Below are 19,535 nucleotides of genomic sequence, written 5' to 3'. Positions count from 1 at the left end.
ACTTAGAAATGTCTAAGAAATCTCCACCTAATGATCAAAATATTCAGCATGTAAGAATTACGTATTCTTTAAAACTGTGCTTCTCAATGTGCTTTGTAATCTAGATCCTTAGATAATTTTTTTCTCTCTCATTAACTTTTAGATTCTTTTATGTGGTTTTATGCTTCTCCAAATAGCAGCTTATGCTGTCTGAAATATTTGCTAAGGGCCAAATTCTGCCTTTCAGCGCATACATCTTGAATTGAAATCCTGAATAATATGCAAATCTACTATGAAAAAAAACTGATTGTCTATTTCAGTAAATGATTACATTTAAAACGGTGTGTGTGTTATTTTGATCCTTCATGCCCAGTGAAGAACAGGGGTTTAAAAGTAGTATTTCACTTTTTTTTATAGAAACCGTATCTAGCAGGGGTATTACAATGTGAATATTAAGTCTCACCTTCTTGTAATGAATAAATTGAGACCAAAATTAAGTGAGTTGCCAGGGTCACCCACTCAGTTAGTGGTGAAAGCAGGTCTGGAACTCAGCTCCCGTATATATTTTTTCACTAATGAACTTAGTTAACCCAGTAGTGAAAATGAGGAGAAAAAATAATTTGAAGCCATGTGAAACTATCCATAATTAATGCACTACAAGAGAAATTGCGTTTAATGTCTGCTTTGTCATTTCTGAATCTCAAGATGTTTTTTCTTCTTCATTTTTCACTGTGCAAACAGGCATTTTGTACTCCTATTGGAAACCTAGATGTCTTATCCAAATGATGCAACATTTTAATATAAAATTAAAGTAGACAAAAGAGAGATCTTGGTAGCAAATTAACGGATCTCGCAGAGGACAGCTGTCAAACAAGAACAGCAAAAAGGAGGATGCTTGTGGGAACAGCTGTAACCAACGTCTTGTGGAAGTCCCACATAAATTGAGAGGGAATCATGGCCCAAGTCAGTTTCATCTTAGTGTGTACGTGATTCTGCCTAATGGTACGTTGTATGATGGGGCCTTTCTTAATGATGAGAACCAAGCTACCCCCTGCCGCCATCTTACTCGGGGCCTCACAAAAAATCTGTACGAGTGGATGGAAATTGGCGTGGATATGGTTAAACTGAGTCTTTCTAGAAAGCACAAGCATCATAATTATAGCGTAGTTTAGTCAGTGTGTTGGCACTTTTGCATATCTGTCTTCTCTTCCTTTCCTCTTTTTTTTCTTGTCTTTCCCTTCCCAACTTTTCCCCTTTTCTCATCTTTCAGTACTTAACCTTCAGGTTTCTGTTTAGTAAACCTACTGAAGTAGAATCAATAGCTTGGTGCTTAATCACACTTTTTGCTGCTCAAAATGTCAGGTTTGGATTTGTTTGTAGAAGGGCTTCTGCATGTCTTTCATTTTTTAGCTCTGTGCGGGATGTTCTGTACCACTTAAATCCATTAAGAATGAAAGCTTTTGCTGTGGCTGATTGTTCCAATCTCTATTTTTGTATATATGGTATAAATATAAGATTTCAGATGTTGGTTCAGCATATCAAGAGAAGAGATCCATCCTTGAACTTTTAAATTTTCACATCCTTTCTTCTTACACGAAATCAGTAAGAGAAAGTTTTCTAATGTGCAGAGGTAGCTATAATACCTGTAAGTAGATGGGGAAGGAGTGAGCCTTCTCTTACCACAGAGAGAGTGGTAAATAAAGCACTGAATGATACCAGACAGCTGTGAGTACTATGTAGAATTGAAATCCTTGCCACTTTTTGATAAAACAAAGCAAGAGACTGTAGCTCAGTGTATCAGCTCTAGCTAAGAGCCTGCCAAGAAACTATTTCTTGTCTCTGATAGTAAAATTTCTATGTTTTAGAAACTTCTTTGTGTAACAAGTTTAAAGAGGGAAGGAAAGAAAAAACCGGTGTATGGAGAGTCGAGTGCACATACTCCTGTGCAAAGGAGTACATGAAGGTGGCTCCTGACTGATCTCTTGATCCTTGGACCAAACTGAGGAGAAAGTCTAACAAATGCATCGTTTTGCAGTAAATTAGATCAGATTTCCGCATCTCCGCACTCAGTCTGTGAGCTGACAGTTCAGTAAAATGTTCCCTTGTAAGGTTCGCCCTCTTAGGAAAAGGGGCAATAATTCATCATTAGAATTTCAGAGTCCAGGTGTAGATGAAAACTGATGGAGCCTCCAGCGAGGCAGAGAAAGTGCACAGAAGAAGAAAATTTTATCTGAAGCCTAATTCCCTGGTTACAGCAGAGAATAATTAAGATAATATTGCTTCAAGAGTTCTTTAATGATTAAAAATCACATATGCAGAATCCATAAATTGGAGGGCAACAAATTGGAAGGATACAGTGTTGGAGATCTGTTTTGTGCACGTTGTAGTGGGAAGCACACGGGTGGCACAACAGCAGCCCGGGCAGCCACAGGAGACCAGGCCCATTCCAAGGACTTTGTTTAGATGCAACAAATCATTTGTCTGTTATTAACCCAGAGCTTGTAATTATGCAGATTGCCATAGATTTTCCTGGGCCTGGAAGTGAGATTGAGGGTTGTTCACACTATAGCAGGCAGCTCAGGGCTGGCCATGCATTACTGAACTTGCCACATTTATCATGTTGACTGATGGCAGCAGAAGCAGGTCTCAGGTCCCAGTGGTTAATGTAGTGGGTAATTAACTGTCATTTGCCTAGTAATAGGCTGATGATCAATGGTTTGTGTGGAAACAAATTCTAATCAGGTAGCTGATAAATGCTCAGGGAGCGAGAGCAATTGAAATTGGGGGAAACTATGTCCAGAATTTCAAACTGGCATTGTGGGGTTTTTATTATTATTATTAATGGGTGAAAACTATGTACTTCATATAAACAGCTTTATCCAAAATTAAGAATAGCTAATATAAATCTCATATGTTTATTTTGTATGTGGTGGGGAAGAACCAACAGCAAGGCAGGCCTCCTTCCTTTTATGTAATTGAAAAATTTTGATATATCTGGTACTTCGCTGAAGCAGCTTCTGTGGGGGTCTCTGTTTTGGGAACTGTGGAAAATCTGCACATAGTGGACTATGGTGCAGTAAATCTCCATCTTCCACAGTGCTGAATGACAGTCCCAGATTGTTTCCCCATTGTGCAACATGCAAAACTGCAATTCTAGACGTAACGGATTTCCACTTTCTCATGCACACAGACACACCCCTGCAAAGAGGACATGGCTGAGAAAGGTGACACAGCCTGCCCTGGCACGCTCTCCAGAAAGGGGCTTGAGCTGCATCTCAAGTATTCAGTTGTTGTACCTAAACTGAGTATTGAGGTGGTGTCTGATCCATCTGTGCTGAGCTTGAAGTTGTTGGGACCATTCTCAAGCATGTGCTTAAATATTGCTGTTGGAGAGACTTACAGTCTGACTTTCCTTTTACTGTAACCATATGGAATAATAGTAGAACGTACCTACAGTCCTTACTCAGTATCTTTTGCAGCCCAATCTGCTCTCGTTGTACAACTTAACTACCATTATCTTCTACATAGATGTGAAGGAAAACAGAGCTGGGCCTTTGATCAAGGGATTTAGTCTTTTTTTAATGCAAAGCCAGCCAATGACTGTGGAGGCAACTAAGTTTTAAGATGAGAAATGAAAGTCTGAGTGAGATTTAGATAACCTTGGTGAAATCCATGCATGATGGAGATGGAACTGGAACAGTATGTTTCATAAAGGGAATATTTATGATTTGTTTAAATAATCCATTATTTTAGTAATTAGACTTAACAGAACTGGAGGTTGACCTGAGCCATTCTAACAAGAGCTGGTGAGGATGGCCTTATTCCAGTGCTTCTCCCAGTGATCATAGTAACTGGCATCTCAGACAGCAGAAAAAAGATCTCAACTTTAAAAATAAGCAGGCATGTGTTATGTTGGCAGCACACCTTAAGCAGAAGCAGAAGGTAAAAAGATTTGGAATCAAGTAGACTTGTTGGTAACCCATGAAATTCAGTAAAATGGAGGGATATGATTAAAAATCTGTGTTCATTTTTATGTTACCAAACTGAATTTTCTACAGAGCACCTTTGAATTCATTAGTTTAGAACTGCTTTTAATTTGGTGCTTCCCTTGAGAGCCATTATATTTTTCTGCTGTCAGCCTGATGTTGAGGAAAAAAAGAAAACTGGCAGATGTGGCGTTTTCATCTAGTGTGCTTCGTAGTTAAAAACAGCATTAACTGCTATGCACAAGCAGAGCATTACTTTTAATAATCCATCACAACTAAGTAGTTTAAATAAACTTAGTTTCAAAGATTGCTGCCATGTAGAGGTAACGTATTTTTTCTTGTTCATTATAATCCTTCTATGTTACAAAAGGATGCATATGTGTGATATTTTTTTAATACACCCACTTGAAAAGTATTGAAAAATCTTTAACAAAGAGAATTTTAAAAAAAATTATATAGAAGTCTGGCAAAACCAGCATTTCATATTGTTCTTATAGTATTTTATACCTCTACTCCTGATGTGACTATATATAGTTTACAGCCTCATTTACTTTAATGTGCTACCTGAATAACATAATCATAGCAATAACTATGGTATAGGGTTGTAAGGTGCATGAACTGCTAATGCTTTCTGACGATTTAAATGACTTGTTCATAAAATGTTCTTTTAATAATAGTGGTAAAGCTTTTAGCACTAGATGTCAAAAATGCGAAGAATATTGGCTTTTTCAAGTGTTATTTCTTTTTCTAGCTAAAGTGTGTTTTAATAATAAATAGCACCAAAAGCCAAGGTTATGTGGCTCCTGTCTGTATGGCAGGATCCAAGCAGAAGACTCTTCCTGCATATGCTAACAGCTTGACCTCTGTCTGTGCAGTTATGTAACATCCCTAATGTGTTTACTATTTCTTTGTTTCGTTAAACAAGATATTTCTTGTATCAAGAAAGGTCAATATAACCTGCAGAAAAAAATAACATCACAATAGGTGCAATATTAGTCTGTCACTGCTTCATAAAGCTCTCCAGCAAAAAGGACTATGCTTTTGTATTGTAAATTGGGCAGACTTGTACCACTAAGACCAGCCTTTGCAAAGGGAGATATACTGGGAAGTCAATCAAAGGCCAGGCAACTGCTGGGGGATGAAGAAAAAAAAAAAAAAGATAAAACGATAAAAAAAAAAGAAAGCTTGATTTTCTTTCCAGCTAAGCATCTTCAGTAATGTATTTCTTTCTATATCTTCAGGTTATTTGGCGTTACAGGAAACTGTGCTGCCTGCAGTAAGCTCATACCTGCTTTTGAGATGGTGATGAGAGCTAAGGACAATGTTTATCACCTGGACTGCTTTGCATGTCAACTTTGTAATCAGAGGTAAGAGAATTTCTTGGATCTGTTCCATAAGTTAAGTGCTAATTCGGCACCTGTGTGGGCATACATTTAAGTGAAGAGGAAACTTTTACCAGTAGAGGAAAGCCAAGACTGAGAGTAGGACCTGGATACTTTTCGTGGGGCTGATACAGAACATCTTTTATAACCTTGGCCAGAAAACTTTTAGTGCCTCAAATTCTGCATCAATAAACAAGAATAATGTTACTTCCTCTCCTTCATAAGGCTGTCTGTCGAGTCTAATTAATTAATATTTATAAAGGACTTTGAGATCCTTTTCTGCAGAAGAGCATAGCAGCACCATTTGTCATTATTACATTAATTTCACTTGAATTCCTCATTTTTATCACATCTACTTCTTTTAAAGTACATTTTGTTTCTTCCTGTTGCCAGAACTGTAATCATTTTACATTTAAAAGATGTTGTTCCCACCGTTTTCTCTGTAGCACTGTCACACTTCTTATGCTAAATTCTTATTTCTGGATCCTAACTGTGGATTATTAAAACCCCAAGGATCCGAACCTGACACTTTGTTCTGAAGCATCTCCCTTAAGATACAGTTGCAGAACGAATGTCAAAAATGATAAAATTGTAAGAACTGAATTTTTCAGAGGCAAATACAGTTGAAATTATAGCAAGTGCTTTCATTCGTTCAAAGTGGTGGCCAAGTCTTGTCAGAGATCTCACTGAGTTCCATTTCTGACTCCACAAGAGCTGCTATCAGCTTTGCCAGTGACTTCTCTGAGGTCTAAGAAATGAGAGAACCAATTATGTCCACTCCTTAATGTACCCATTATGGGTTTTTTTCAGTTATTACATGATTCTATTTAGAGTTTTATAGCATTCATATTTTTCTTCACTCTCAAGTAGGAAGAAACAGAAGATGTACATTTCTAGGGAAGTAACAAAAAATTAGGAATAGTCTTAACACTCCGAAGTTAGATATAGCTCTAAATAAGCTTTGCTAACTCACCTTGTTCCATAGTGTATTATTTTGTAACACTGTAGTCATTTAAAAATCAAACATCCCTAAAGAACCATAAAATGTAGAGCTGCTAATAAGTGTAGCACACTACAATTACTCTCTTTAAAAAAAGCCAAATTGACCTTTTTCATCATGTTGCATGGGAAATTAAAATACCAGGCAAGTAATAACCACTGCTTAAACTATATAATAATGCAAAGTAATTATAGGTTCTAATGCTGTTTAAAGCCCTATATCAATTTTGTCTTGCCACAGAACTAAGAGGCTATATACCGAATAAGGCAGACAGAGCCTCCAGTAGTGCCCACTTAAGTGAGACACTCATAATCCTAGGCTTCGTTTCTGAAACCCTTCACATCCCTGTTTTTTTCCAAACCATGGTTCTAGTATCATTATTAAAGTGCCTAATATATTTCTGTTGTTCGCTTCATTTATTACATGCCATAATGGGGCTGCATATCTTTAGTGTTGGTTATGCACAATTAGCACTTAGTTATTGTCTTGTCACTTCAGCCCATACAAGACAAACTTCTTTAATGTAAGAAGTCAGCTAATCTTCATCAGTCAAGCAAAGCAGACAATGTTTGTTACCCTGAGTGCAAAAGATTTTCATCATAGTTAGCACTCTTGGATCTGAGGAAGTGAACTTTCTTTTTCTTCCCTCCTAAAAGCAAAGCTGTTGTGATTATTTTTAATGTTCCTCTTTTACTATCCCCCTGGAAAAGTGCTGTTAGGTGCTCTGAAACAGAGCTTTCCAGGGATATTTAATAATTCTTAGCCTTGTCATTCCTGAGTCTTCAATCGCGGCTCTTATTTGATTTTTACTTTGCATGTAGTTTGGGAAAAGAGTTGTGGAAATAATCTACAGGGTTCTTAGGCTAGGAACAAAAGAATTTATATACCTGAAATACAGTCTAGTTCAAAACAGAGAGTGGTTCCAGGAGTTTCAAAGAATTTCAGAAATTCTCAAAATTTCCTCTAATCCTGATTATATTGCAATAGCTCTCATGGAGCCTGATAAAACAGACTGCCTGTAGGGTGCCTTTCTTTCTCACGATTTGGGGCTAGTGGGAGTCTGAAGAATTAATTTTGTTATTTTATACAATAAATTTCATGGATGCTCCAACATAGCTCTTGTGTGGTCCCTGTGGTAAAGCATCCCACTGACTATATTCTCCAGTTAATAAATAGCTTTAAAACTTTTGTTTTGCATTACTTGTATAAAAATAAAAAATAGGAATGCTAGAAACCTGACTCATCACCAGTTTCAGAGGTTTTTAATGTCTGAGATGAAACTTCTTTTTTCTTTTCTACTAAACTGAATAATCTTATCAGCCATTATGCTATTAATATTTTCTGCTGCCCTTCTCAGGATCCTTTTTTCTTCCCCTAGTTAAGGTAAACAAAACTAAACAGCAGATCCCAAGTGAGTATGAGTTTATAAGATAGCAGCTTAATTTTCTTTCTTTATGCCACACTGCCCCTTCATGTGCAAAATAATATTCTTGAGGTTTTTTAGTTCTACTCTTCCCTTTCACTCCAGCCACTCTCCCTAATGTGGAACTTATTTATTAAAGAGAATATTTTTATTTACAAACTCATCAGCGGTATCAAAAAATCACCAATGGAGGCAGCAGGGCTTACTGTCTATTGCAACACATGTATGTTTGACCTTATTCCCCACCATCATGTTCTCTTCCCCTGTTAAATTTTAAATCGTTTGGATCATTCTTCATACTGATACCAGTACAACATAATAGGACTAGTACCAGAGAATATATAACGCACCCTGTTCAGTTCCATATTGCAGATTTTCAGTTATCATCTACCATTTAGGCTTTTTTCCTAACAGAATATTTGCAGCGTTCATGAGGAGACTAAATTGTTCAGTTTGCATTTGGGAACACTGAATTTCTTCGGACATTTTGTGTCTGGTTGCTTTTTCCAATGCCTTCCACTTTCCAAGCTAACTAATAATCACGTTAATTTGCATCAGACCAACACTTTGGGCAGCCTTCAGGATTGCTATTGCATGGTCTTATTCCTCCCATTAAATAGTTGGTCCTGGCCAAGGTAAGAGGAGCCTGCCCAGTTTTTTGCCTGTTGCTTTTTGTGAAAGATTCAGTGACTTTTCTGCTTTTATGTACAACTTCATTGTTTGCTTTCTTATTTTTGTGTATCTGTAACTCACTATCCAGCTTAAGTCTCAGTGTGGGTGGTAGTTAGACACCCTTGATTTCAGGGGACTTCTGTTCAGGCCATAAATTCCATCTCTGAGCTAACTCATAATGTGCCTGTCCCCTTTTATTGGCCTCCTGAAGGCTACATTTTCAGACTGAGAAGAAAATCAAGGTTTCTCACATACTGTATTCTAGGAAGACAGGCTGTATTCAGGTCTGTAGACATAGACAGGGCTGTAAGGGATCTCCTGAGCCACCGAGCCTAGTCCTCTCAAATAGGCACTATCTTGTATTTTCCCTTTCATAAAGCTATTCAGCTCTAGGATCTAATTGCTCCAACCAGCCAGTTTTTGACATATATTTCCCATTTTTTCTTGATAATGATGCTTAAAGCTGTAGGGATTCTGTGAATGTTAAGCTGTGCTCCTAGCCAAAAGTTTTTAACATCCCCTTATCTTTCATGTCTCTGTCCAGCTTACTATTAATTTGAAGATTTTCCATCTCCTAAATACCCACAGAGCTTAATAACTGTCATCTTAATGCTGCAAGTACTCCACTTTCTTCTCTGTAAACATATTAAACTTCTCAGAAGCACTTCACCTCACAGCGGCAGTAGCCCTGATATAGCCAATTTCTGCAGAAAATTTAAAGGAATAAAAAAGGAAACCACAGGAAAAATAAACTTGTAAACAGACTGTCTTTCACACTTTGTCAGGTCGTATGTATGTGACTAGTAAAATGGAGTGGAAAATCTTGCGGGTGGGCTCAGCTGTATCTTTGCTCGACACTTTCAACTACAGCGATAATATCACTCTGCCTTTGGCTTCCCCACTTTCTGGAGTTTCCATGTCCTTCCTTTCACACTTTGTTGGCTGCTTTAGCAGATTGTTGCATAATTCTGTGATATTTTCTCTCTGCTGTCTGAAGTCAGCTTGGAGTATGGTTTAAAACCCCCATCTGGTGCCACGGAGGTGTGTTTAAATCCACAGTTCTATCCGTCTATCCAAAGCAGCCTTTATTTTAATGGGAACTAGACTGAAAATGGTTACATACTCATTCAGATCACTGTCCTGATGTAGCTGTAAACACTTACCTTTCATATAAACTGTAAAATGCCCACACAATGCTGCCTTTGTTCTCTGTCAAGTGGCAGGGAGGGAATTCACTGCCAGGGTAATCCTTATTTCAAACATCAACATTAGATTTTTGCATGAGTGGACATTTTATAAATTCTGAAAACCTGAAGAGTGCTTTTTTTCCTTGAGTGACTCTAAATTTACAATAAAAATTAATACATTTTCCATACCTGCTTTAAAAAAAAACAGTAAATGAAAAGCACACCAAGTTGAGGTTCGTTGTCATTTGTTTGTATATATAGTACATCATGCTGGTAAAAATGCACAAACCCAGGCACAGCTCCCACTTTCCAGCTTTTGACAATAAATGGACATTTTGACAGAACCCTACAATTAGTAAACCATAGGGGTGGACTGATGAACTGTGATGTAAAAGAGTGGCTTTGTTCTCTTAGTGATGCATATAGATTAACATTAATTTGAATTATGCTGGAAACTGAAAAGAGATTTTTTAAAAAAGAGGAAAGGAGGAAAAGCAGAAGAGAAGTTTCATCACTGAGTGCACAAAGCAGAGGTGAAAGGTGTGGGTGTGGTTAAGTCTGAGCTTTCTTTATCCTAGAGGAAATAATTAAATGTTTCCAGATGTTGTTGCTTTCTGTCACAACAAAGATGTGACATTACCAGAGGAGGCACTTCACACACAGCCATCTTTGTTCACAGCAATATTTCTCTCGATTTTTTAAGAAGTCTTCAGTACCTTGACACACATCCTGTACATCAGAAAAGATGACAGACAGTAGTGAGATCTCCTTAAATACCTGTTCTGTACAATGAAATAGCTATTTCTCGAAATGGAAGTTTTGTACTTCTTGTGATTAGCCTAGGCACATGTTCCCCTTCCAAACAAGGTGATAACAGAGGTCATTTTGTAATATAAATGGCCTTCCTTTTGCCATTGTAAAATATGACGGGAATTCTAGGATGTAGGTTAATTATAATGGCCATTCTACTAATGTCACAGTCGTGTCAAAAGTAGTAGTATCAATTTATGGTGGTAAGTCCAATCTGGCATGTTAATGTAGCCTATTGTATATTTTTCCCTGTTCATCTTGCATGCCTATTACATAAATTGGGTGAGAGTTTTAGGGAAGGCTGAAGACTACCATCTGTCTGCTAGAAGAGTAATAGCCCTGCCTCATTATATACTACTAGGCTAGTGGCATCTCAATATGTTCCTTGACTCCATTTGATATACACGGCCAAATTGTGCCCTGATTTACATCCTATGCCAATTCTGTGAAAAAAAAAGAAACGTTTGCTAGAGTAGGAAGGCTAGGCTTGAATTTGCCCTTCCATTTTAAAGCTGTGGCACATTTAGATCCTAGAATGTGCAAAACCAGTCTGAAGTAATTGCAAGATTTAGACCTTTGACTTCAGAATAGGCTAAATATGCTTTTAAGAGTCAAGTAAGGTTGAAAGTGTGGACAGACAGAATTTTTTATATTTCAGCTATCTAATTACCTGGTCTAATTGTACTTAGGAGCTCGCATGCCACCTTTAAATGTTTTTCACATGCTGCTTACCTCTTGTCACCTAATGAGTGCATAATTCACACATTTAATACCCAGGGGCACATGCAACCCTCACCATCGGTCTTTGCCAATGCGCTTCAGTCATTGAACTTGCACGATATGAAAACAGTTGCAGAATTTGGGCCAGAAATATCACAAGTAACAGGTTTCCCCCAAAGCACAGAGGATCACCCCCAGGGGGCAAATGCAGCCCCAGATGAACACAGAGGGTGTCTGTACCATTCAGACAGTCTCCTACCCTACAGGTTATCGCACAGCCAAGCATGTCTAGACAGGCCACTGGCAGCCTCTCTGTGAGACAGCTGTACACTTGGAAGGTAAATGATTTGTGGAACTGTGTATGTTTAAAGCCACTCATGCATAAAGCTGTCAAATGCCATGTAGACATAGGTAGAGCATTTCTGGCTCGACATATTAACATAGCAAAAGCAAAAGGCATTGACACTTTTTATTGGGAAAGGCATCCTGACTCCCTCATGTAGCTAGCATAGTTTAATTCAAACCGTGGCACTTCTCTGAGGGCTGAGAAACAAAATCCTTCAGCCAGGATTTTGATGCAAGCGACATTGCAAGAAGTCCCGTGTATTGCTTTACAAGTGAATTGCACTTTAGGAGGGTATTTCATTTACTAAATATTTTAAACAAATTAGTCTGCTAAGTTCTGTATTACACTGGAATACAAAGGAATATGTAGCTGAATAACATTCACAGCTCAGTTAGTGCTTTCTGTTGTGCAAGCAAAGGTGGTTGTCTCTCCCACCAGTGCCTGACCCATAGGGAGAGCCGGCTTGCTTTGCAATAGACGTTTGATGTGGTGGGCACTGCTGGCTCGACACTCATCCAGTAATCCTTGGGCAAACTGTAAAGGAGTGACTAATTTGTCACAATGCATAACTTTCCCTGCATGTTCATTTAAGGGAAACTGAGAAGGACAATTTTTATTTTTTTTTAAATGTGACTTTTACATCTTAGCGCTAGTTAAGACACCTTTACCTGATCCAGTGAACTGCACAAAAGAAATTTTTCAGCATTGCTGTCAGCGGAAAAAAATAACAAAGGTGTAAACTAGAGAAACTACAAAAGAACTTCTTTGCTTCAAGAATTCTGCATTTCAACATGCCTACTGAAAATTTTGTGTTGTTAGTAGCCTGATATACCAGGATTGGGTTGGGAAGGATAGCAGGAACCTGTAAATTCTTTGAAAGAGTCTTGACCATAAATAACTTAAAGATTTCGGGATCATTCCACAATCTCTATTTTCAGTCGTCATCAGCAGCAGGCAGTAATCCTACAGAAAAAAAGTTCACAAATGAACAAACCAATTTTCCTTTAAGAGCAGAGCTAATTCTCTTCAATCCACTTTTTTATTACACTATTTTCCCTCTATCTATTTAGCTAGCATAAGGATAAATTTCCAAAGCTACCCAGTTGGAAAATAAATGGGTTCTCTGTTTGTCTAGCATTCCAATCTTAACAAATGTAAATCAGTCCAACTGCTACTCATTTAAACCTCCAACTTCACAAAACATTAAAGGACTGCTTTCAATACACAATTTAATCTGTGACAATTCACCAAGATTTCTGCTTGAACATCATTAGAAATTGACTATCTGATAAAGAGAGACCGCTATCAAAGGTCAAGCAGGTCAACCTGTGTAATTTACGTAGTTTTATTGGGTCAACTACAGCAGGCACCACCATTTGAAGGTTAAATTGTTACAATTAAATACATATACAGCTATTCCCATAGCTACTCTGCTGTTAAATCTACCGTAAACACCACAGCATTTATATCTGACCTTAATTGTGTCCAAGATGTCACCGTTTGGAAATTATACAAAAAAGGACATTATAATCTGTTACACATTAAACAATACTTTGTGTAGTGAGATCCATAATTAGCTGGTAGAAACTGGTTTCATTTATTCACATCAGTGTTAAGGGGTTCATTTAGGTTACTTTCTTTCATTCTAATTGGAATAATGTGAGCAGTGCCTCCCAATATATTTTATAGCTGGAGAGTTCAGTGTAAACAGAGACACGTAACCCTGCCAAGGCACTCACCAGGGAAACTCTTTTTCTATGCATTGGCCCTATTCACTTGCTCCCTAAGTATCTTCAAGAAGACTGGCTTCATCAGGCTGCAGGGGGGTTGATGGAGGTTTTGGTAAAAAGCCTTCTTATACTGAAGCATAGTCTTAGCTGGGAAATTCTACTTTACTCAAAGTTTGAAGCTAGCTAGCCAGAAGCGTTAACATTATGTGATTTTCCTACTCATCAGAAAAAATCAAATGAAATACCTCTGCAGTGGTTTGTTGCAATCAGATGCACATAATTGTATAACAAAGTAGGTATGCTGATACCACAAGAGAGAGAGAGTAGTTAGATGAGTAACTAAATTTATAATCAACTCCTACACGAAAAAAGAAAAAGGTTTCTCTGCATACCTGCCTGTGTGTCTCTAGTTTGTACCACAATATATGTAAAGCTGTTTGTATGCTAGAAATTGTTCTCAGAACCACTGGGTTAAATCAGTTCTAGTAAAACATGTAACTGAAATATATCAAGAAATTCTTACCAGTACACCTGCACAAGACGAATGTAATATATCTCAGATGAGCTTCCTACTGCATGCAATCACTTTGTTTTCCTTCTAGTTCGTGTGAAAGCAGGGCATTTACTTTTCACTCAACTCCATAGCTTGTGCTTGTTATGTTTTATCTGTGTGCTAGTGACCTGATCCAGGACTCCCACAGTTTATGGTGGGATTTGAATAAAGTCTTTGGCTGGGGAAGCAAAAGGGCTTGAATGCACTAGATTTTTTTGAAAGCACAGGACTAATTCTGATGCCAGAGCAGTTCCTCTGCTGGGGTTTCACATACATGCACATATGTTTGCCCGTGCTGTGACAGACAGCGGAGCTGCAAGCCATGCGGTCACTATAACAGAAGTGTGAACACTTATACAACCCTTACGTGTAAGATCATATCACGTCATTCTTCCTGAATCTACCTTTTTTTCCCCTCTCTTATTGTAATTTCAGATTTTGCGTTGGAGACAAATTTTTCCTGAAGAACAACATGATTCTGTGCCAGACGGACTATGAGGAGGGTTTAATGAAAGAAGGTTATGCACCCCAGGTTCGCTGATCTGATGCCACATCACTAAGAATACAAAGCACTATGTTCTTTTATCTTTTTTTGCTCAACATGTATATAAGAAATGACACAGGAACCTACTGAATAGCATAGATATAGGGAGACAGAATGGTTGCGTGAAGTAAAAGGCGGACTGCATCTGTATGTAGTGAAAATTTCTCCAGTTCAGAGTTGAATGTTAATTAAAAAGGTACTGTACATACAGCCGGATTCTTTTTGCTTGCTCTTGGGGTTTTTGGTTTGTTTGGGGGTTCGTTTCTTTTTGTGTCAGTTGGCATGAGATGTTTATTTTGGACTATTGTATATAATGTATTGTAATATTTGAAGCACAAATGTAATACAGTTTTATTGTGTTACTATTTGTGTTCCTGTTTGCTTCTTTGTATTGTTGCATTTAGTACAATCAGTGTCTAAATTTACTGTATATTTATGCTTTCTGTATCTACCAGCTATTTTAAATGAGCTGTATCTTTCTAGTAAAAAGAATTAAAGAGCAAATCCCAACCATTATGCTACACTTAGAGCTTAAGAATACTGTTTACATTAAAACTATTTAGAAAAATAATAATAACTCTAGCAGCACCTGCTGCTAATGATGCTATGGTTAAGGGTCTATCAGCACTTCTGTTATAAGCCTCTATTTTTCAGGGGTTAAGCATCTGCTATTTAATTGCATAGATTTTCCTCAAAGAGCACTTTTATTTTACTACAAAATTTTGAAAAAGAAATCTGATTGGTTTGGGATATATCATAAAAGGTGCAAAAGTTAATGATTTTGGGTGCTGCTTTTGTGCCCCTTAGGCATTCAAAATGCCTGGATTTGAGTTTTAATTTAGCTGGAAATTAAGCCCTAATGCAAACCAGTGCCTCTGGGTATCTTATTTTATATATATATAAATATATATATGTTATTTTTCTGAAGTCATTTAATTTTTGAGGGGTTAAAGTGAGAGGACTTCAGTTTATATACATTTTAAAGATTTCTTAAAATTTGAGGGTCTCTCTCTCTCTTTTCCCTTTTTCTTTGTTTTAATCAGGGCTTAACCCTAAAGTTTTCTGGGTGTGTGTTCTCAACGAACCCTGGAAAAAAGTGAAACTAGAAGGCGCTGTAAATAGCCCCCTCTGAAGGTCTGTTTACATTCAGGAAATGACCCTGAGCTGACACTAGGAGAGTGACCGGTTACTAATTACCCACCTCAGTGAATGCTGAAGGTAATTTAAGTGCTGATGTAGATGGGACAAAACTTTGCAATACCACTACAGAAAGTGAGAGCTACCACAGTTGACTACACAGGTACTTTGCTGTCCATGACAACAACCTACAGGTTGGTCCCATCCGTACTGGCAATTAAAATCCTTTTGACAGAGGTGGAGTCATTGCTGATAGCTACAGTTGGTAATCAATCCATTTTCTAGGAGGAGTGGACCTCTGTTTTTAAAGCCATGAAACTATTGCATCAGCAGGATGTCCCTAAGTGCTCATACCCATGACAAAGCTTACAGGTGTTTGGCAAGGGAAAGCAGGATGAATGTTTAAAAAGTTGTTAAATGCATATTTAATTCATTTCTCTTTCCCACTGTAATCTATCTCACTGGGAAAACAGCCTGCATTTAAAAAAACCCCACAACATTAAGGAAAAAAGAATTTTAAAAAAAAAAATAAAGAAAAGAAACCTACTATACCCTATGTTGCTATGAAGCAGAGCTCTTGTTTTTATTTAGACTAAGAACCCCCACCTTTGCTCAAGCTGAGTGCTGTCCTTCCCTGCTCTTCCTGTCCAATTGTGCAGTTTCAACATGTTTTTCCTGGGGATGGGGAAAGCAACTGTGTAATGCAGTGAGGTAATTCCTCTAGTGTATAGTTTGGAGTACACTGCACAGTGGCTTGATTTAGAAATGGATATTTAGTTTTAATGACTATTGTTACAGTGTGGTTTTGTTTCTGGCTGTGAATCCTTTTAAAAATAAGCATGGCTCACAAAACTTGACTTTGAATCATACAGGAAAAGTAAGAAATGCAACAACTCCTCAGGCGGTTCTTGCTGATTAGAAGAAATAGCTCCACATGGGTTTTCAGATGAAATTTAGTCCTATTTTGTGGACCATCTTCCTTCCTAACCTTGAGCAGAAGTCCCTTTCCACTCCCTCTCACAGTCCCTTAATATCCTTGGGATGAGAAGCAGTTGATGTCTGAGGTACTATTAGGTTCTTCCAGATCTATTTCACGTGCACTAAACTAGTTGTCCTTTTCATGGAAGTGAGGATGGCCAGAAAGGGAAGAATCATATCTTATTTTGATTAGTTTCAATTTTCTTCTGCAGCCTTTTTTGTATCTTTCTGTTAGAAGCGAGAAAGATGTTTTTTATGCTTTCCATTAGTAGACTACAGACTGGATAGAAATCCCAGGTTCAGAAATAGGGCTGTGGAATAGGAAAGAAAGGACTGGTTCTATCTTTGACTTGCTGCACACTTGGGCAAGTCATTCAACTTCTTTGTGCCTCAGTTGCCCCTGACTGCCAAATGGGGCTAATGCATATGCTGCTTTTGTAAAGCATTTTTGGCTCTTCAGAAAACCAACAGCTTTGCATGCAAATGTCTCTAGTAGCATAAGGCTATTCTGGGAGAAGCAGAGCATTTCTATGTGCCAATAGATGACCACAGATCTGAGGCTGGAGAGCACCAAAATCAACTAAGCTTGTGGAAGGCTTTGTTAGGAATGAAGGCAGCACTAATACTGCTGTAAATGCTAAATCACTCATTACGACAAAACGTCACTGCTCAGCTCTCTGTGGGATGAATGAGGGGAGTGCAATGGGAAAATAGTGGCTTATTGTTACATCCCATGTTACTTATATGTGCATGTGTGTGTTTTATTACATATGCTCAAAATGGGGAAGAGGAGGGTGGTCCTGCTATGGAGAAAAAATTAGTTTTTCAATTCTATTAACCTTAATTGATATACAGATAAAGAAATGTTGGTATGCTTGTTTGAAGTGCTGCAATGGTATAGCATTGCTTGGAGCCCATGTATCTTACTCACACACATATCTAAAATTTGTACATAGATGATACAGTATAAACTTAGATTTGAGTCAGGTCGAAGATCAATTGCACATTTTCCTGAATTTCAAACTTCTATCTTGCCTAGCTGTTAAAATAATAACTGGGACTTGAAATATTTAATGAAAACATTTACAACTCCAATAGGGTATAATATGATAAGACAATATTGAAGAGAGATTATCTGCCAGGCTGCTGTATTGATCTTTTTGACAGAGGCCTAGACCATTCCTTTGGGTTGCTTTTAGTTATCTACCCTAGGTTTTCTTCTTCATCATTGTGTGTGTGTGTCAACATGCTCTGCATTTGGCAAAATGTTCTGCTATTGACCATTGCTCAGCATATGCTCATTTGCCAGGCAAGAATGCTTCCACTTGTATCTCCTATCTTTAGGAGATTGTATCTCCATCTGTGCAGATCTCTTAAGTTTAGCTAGACAAAAATAATAACAACAATTTTTAAAAAATCTATTATTCTTGAGTTGCTATTTTTAAAAATACATGGGAAAGTACCGAGTATTAAACCTTGATTTTCAACTGTAGAAAGCTCCTCTACCAGCCATAACCTGCTGTGTCTGTTATCTGCCACGACTGGAGATCAATCAAGACAGCCGGGATTCTGCAGAAGCAGTGACCAGGGCTGAAAGTTGATCTGTTTCATAATTGTATTTTTATCTTGCTTAACATACTTTCTGGGTTGTATTTTTTTTTTTTCAAGGACACCTTCTTGCCTCTTCCTACCCCCTCAAAATGCTCAGATTTGTGCGCATGTAATGTAAATAAAGAAAAATAATCCAGCAACCCCTCAAATGTTCCTAATTGCCTACATATAAAATGACTTCTGAAAAACATATTAAAAAGTGGTCAGTGAGACCGTGGGGGAAAAAAACAAATAAACAAGGACTGTGGCAAGGTTTCGCCTGTACAGACAAAGTACTTTAAAGGCTTTTTTCAACGTAATATACAGCAGCTTCTTATAATTTTCTCAGCAGTAGGTAGTTTACAGTCATCTGTACCTAGAACAAATCTTGTCAAAAATGAAGGTCTGTAGTGATTGCTGGGTATAATTTTATACATTTAGCTGATTCTTCTGAAAGCTTCCACTGTGCTGCTGTTGTCAGACTAAATTATCAATTTAGCCATTTGTTGTTTAATGAATAAAAAACTCCTATGGCATTGGAGATGTTGTGGTTTCAATAAAGCAAAAGCTTTAACAACTCAAACTACAGAAAGCAAAGTGTGTACTGTATATAAGAACAGTGTTTTTATTCTTCTAAATACCACTTTCGATAAAAAAGCCAATTACATATTCACTTAATACATCTCTTCTACTTCAGTCCAAGGATGCAGACCAAACCTGTTTACTGTACTTCAGTACCTTGCAAAAGGAAATCAAAATGCAGTATGTGCAAGGTAGTAGGCCATTAGCAGAAACATGCTCCCAGTAAAAATCTTTTGTGTATGCACCCTTTCTGGAAGCTGCCAATTGTGGGTGATAGAAGTATTATAAAAGAAGTGATTTTAATACTATTTAAAGCATTACAAGCTGAAGAGTATCTGTTTAAAGACTTAAAGTAAGGGTTTCATGTATCTAATACCTTTTAAAATGCCCTTCTGTTGATTTATATTCATCCTGAACCTGCTAATAATGAGTATACATAAGCAAATACCATCTTCCACCTATTCAGCATGTCATTGGTATGAAAGCCCCAGAAAATATCTCACGTAATCAGTGTGTTCAGAGAGTTATCTAGCACAAATTACTCATTAACTCAATAGCACATAATAAAAAAGAACATCAATTAATTAATGAGTCACCCTCAGATCACTTTGATTACAACACAGCTCTGTTGAAACAGCAGTTATAAATGGAGCTGCCTCTCTTTATTCATTGTTTGCAATTGGCCCATTATTTTGCAGAGACCAGTGTCATATTTAACACATGCCTGCAGGTAATTGTGTGATTAGTTTCATAAATGAAGATGCAGAGGGAGAACACAGAGAGTCTTGCTTTGCAGTTGAGTCTGAAGACACAGGATTCCACCATCCCTCCTGCAAGCTGTGGTGCTGGCAGACCTCTGCAGCAGCCCTGAGGCCAGCCTGCCTCCAGACTGCGAGGTCTTAGTGACAGGACAGTC

The 19,535-nt window shown here is 37.7% G+C and overlaps 1 protein-coding gene across 4 annotated transcripts in view; it reads left to right on the top strand.

Moving 5' to 3' along the window:
• Positions 1-15,238, top strand: part of LMO3 (LIM domain only 3) — a 56,374-nt gene extending 41,136 nt beyond the window's left edge. For all 4 annotated transcript variants that reach the window (XM_069861927.1, XM_069861918.1, XM_069861908.1 and 1 more), the window contains 2 exons: positions 5,207-5,332; positions 14,224-15,238. In XM_069861927.1, the coding sequence (XP_069718028.1) occupies positions 5,207-5,332; positions 14,224-14,329 (232 nt within the window). In that variant the 3' untranslated portion in view covers positions 14,330-15,238. The remainder of the gene's footprint in view (positions 1-5,206; positions 5,333-14,223) is intronic.
• Positions 15,239-19,535: the final 4,297 nt, after the last annotated feature.

This window comes from Phaenicophaeus curvirostris, chromosome 1, assembly GCF_032191515.1.
Source record: "Phaenicophaeus curvirostris isolate KB17595 chromosome 1, BPBGC_Pcur_1.0, whole genome shotgun sequence".
NCBI lineage: Eukaryota > Metazoa > Chordata > Aves > Cuculiformes > Cuculidae > Phaenicophaeus > Phaenicophaeus curvirostris.
The sequence above is the reverse complement of the archived record's forward strand: the minus strand, read 5'-3'. Positions and strand labels throughout refer to the sequence as shown.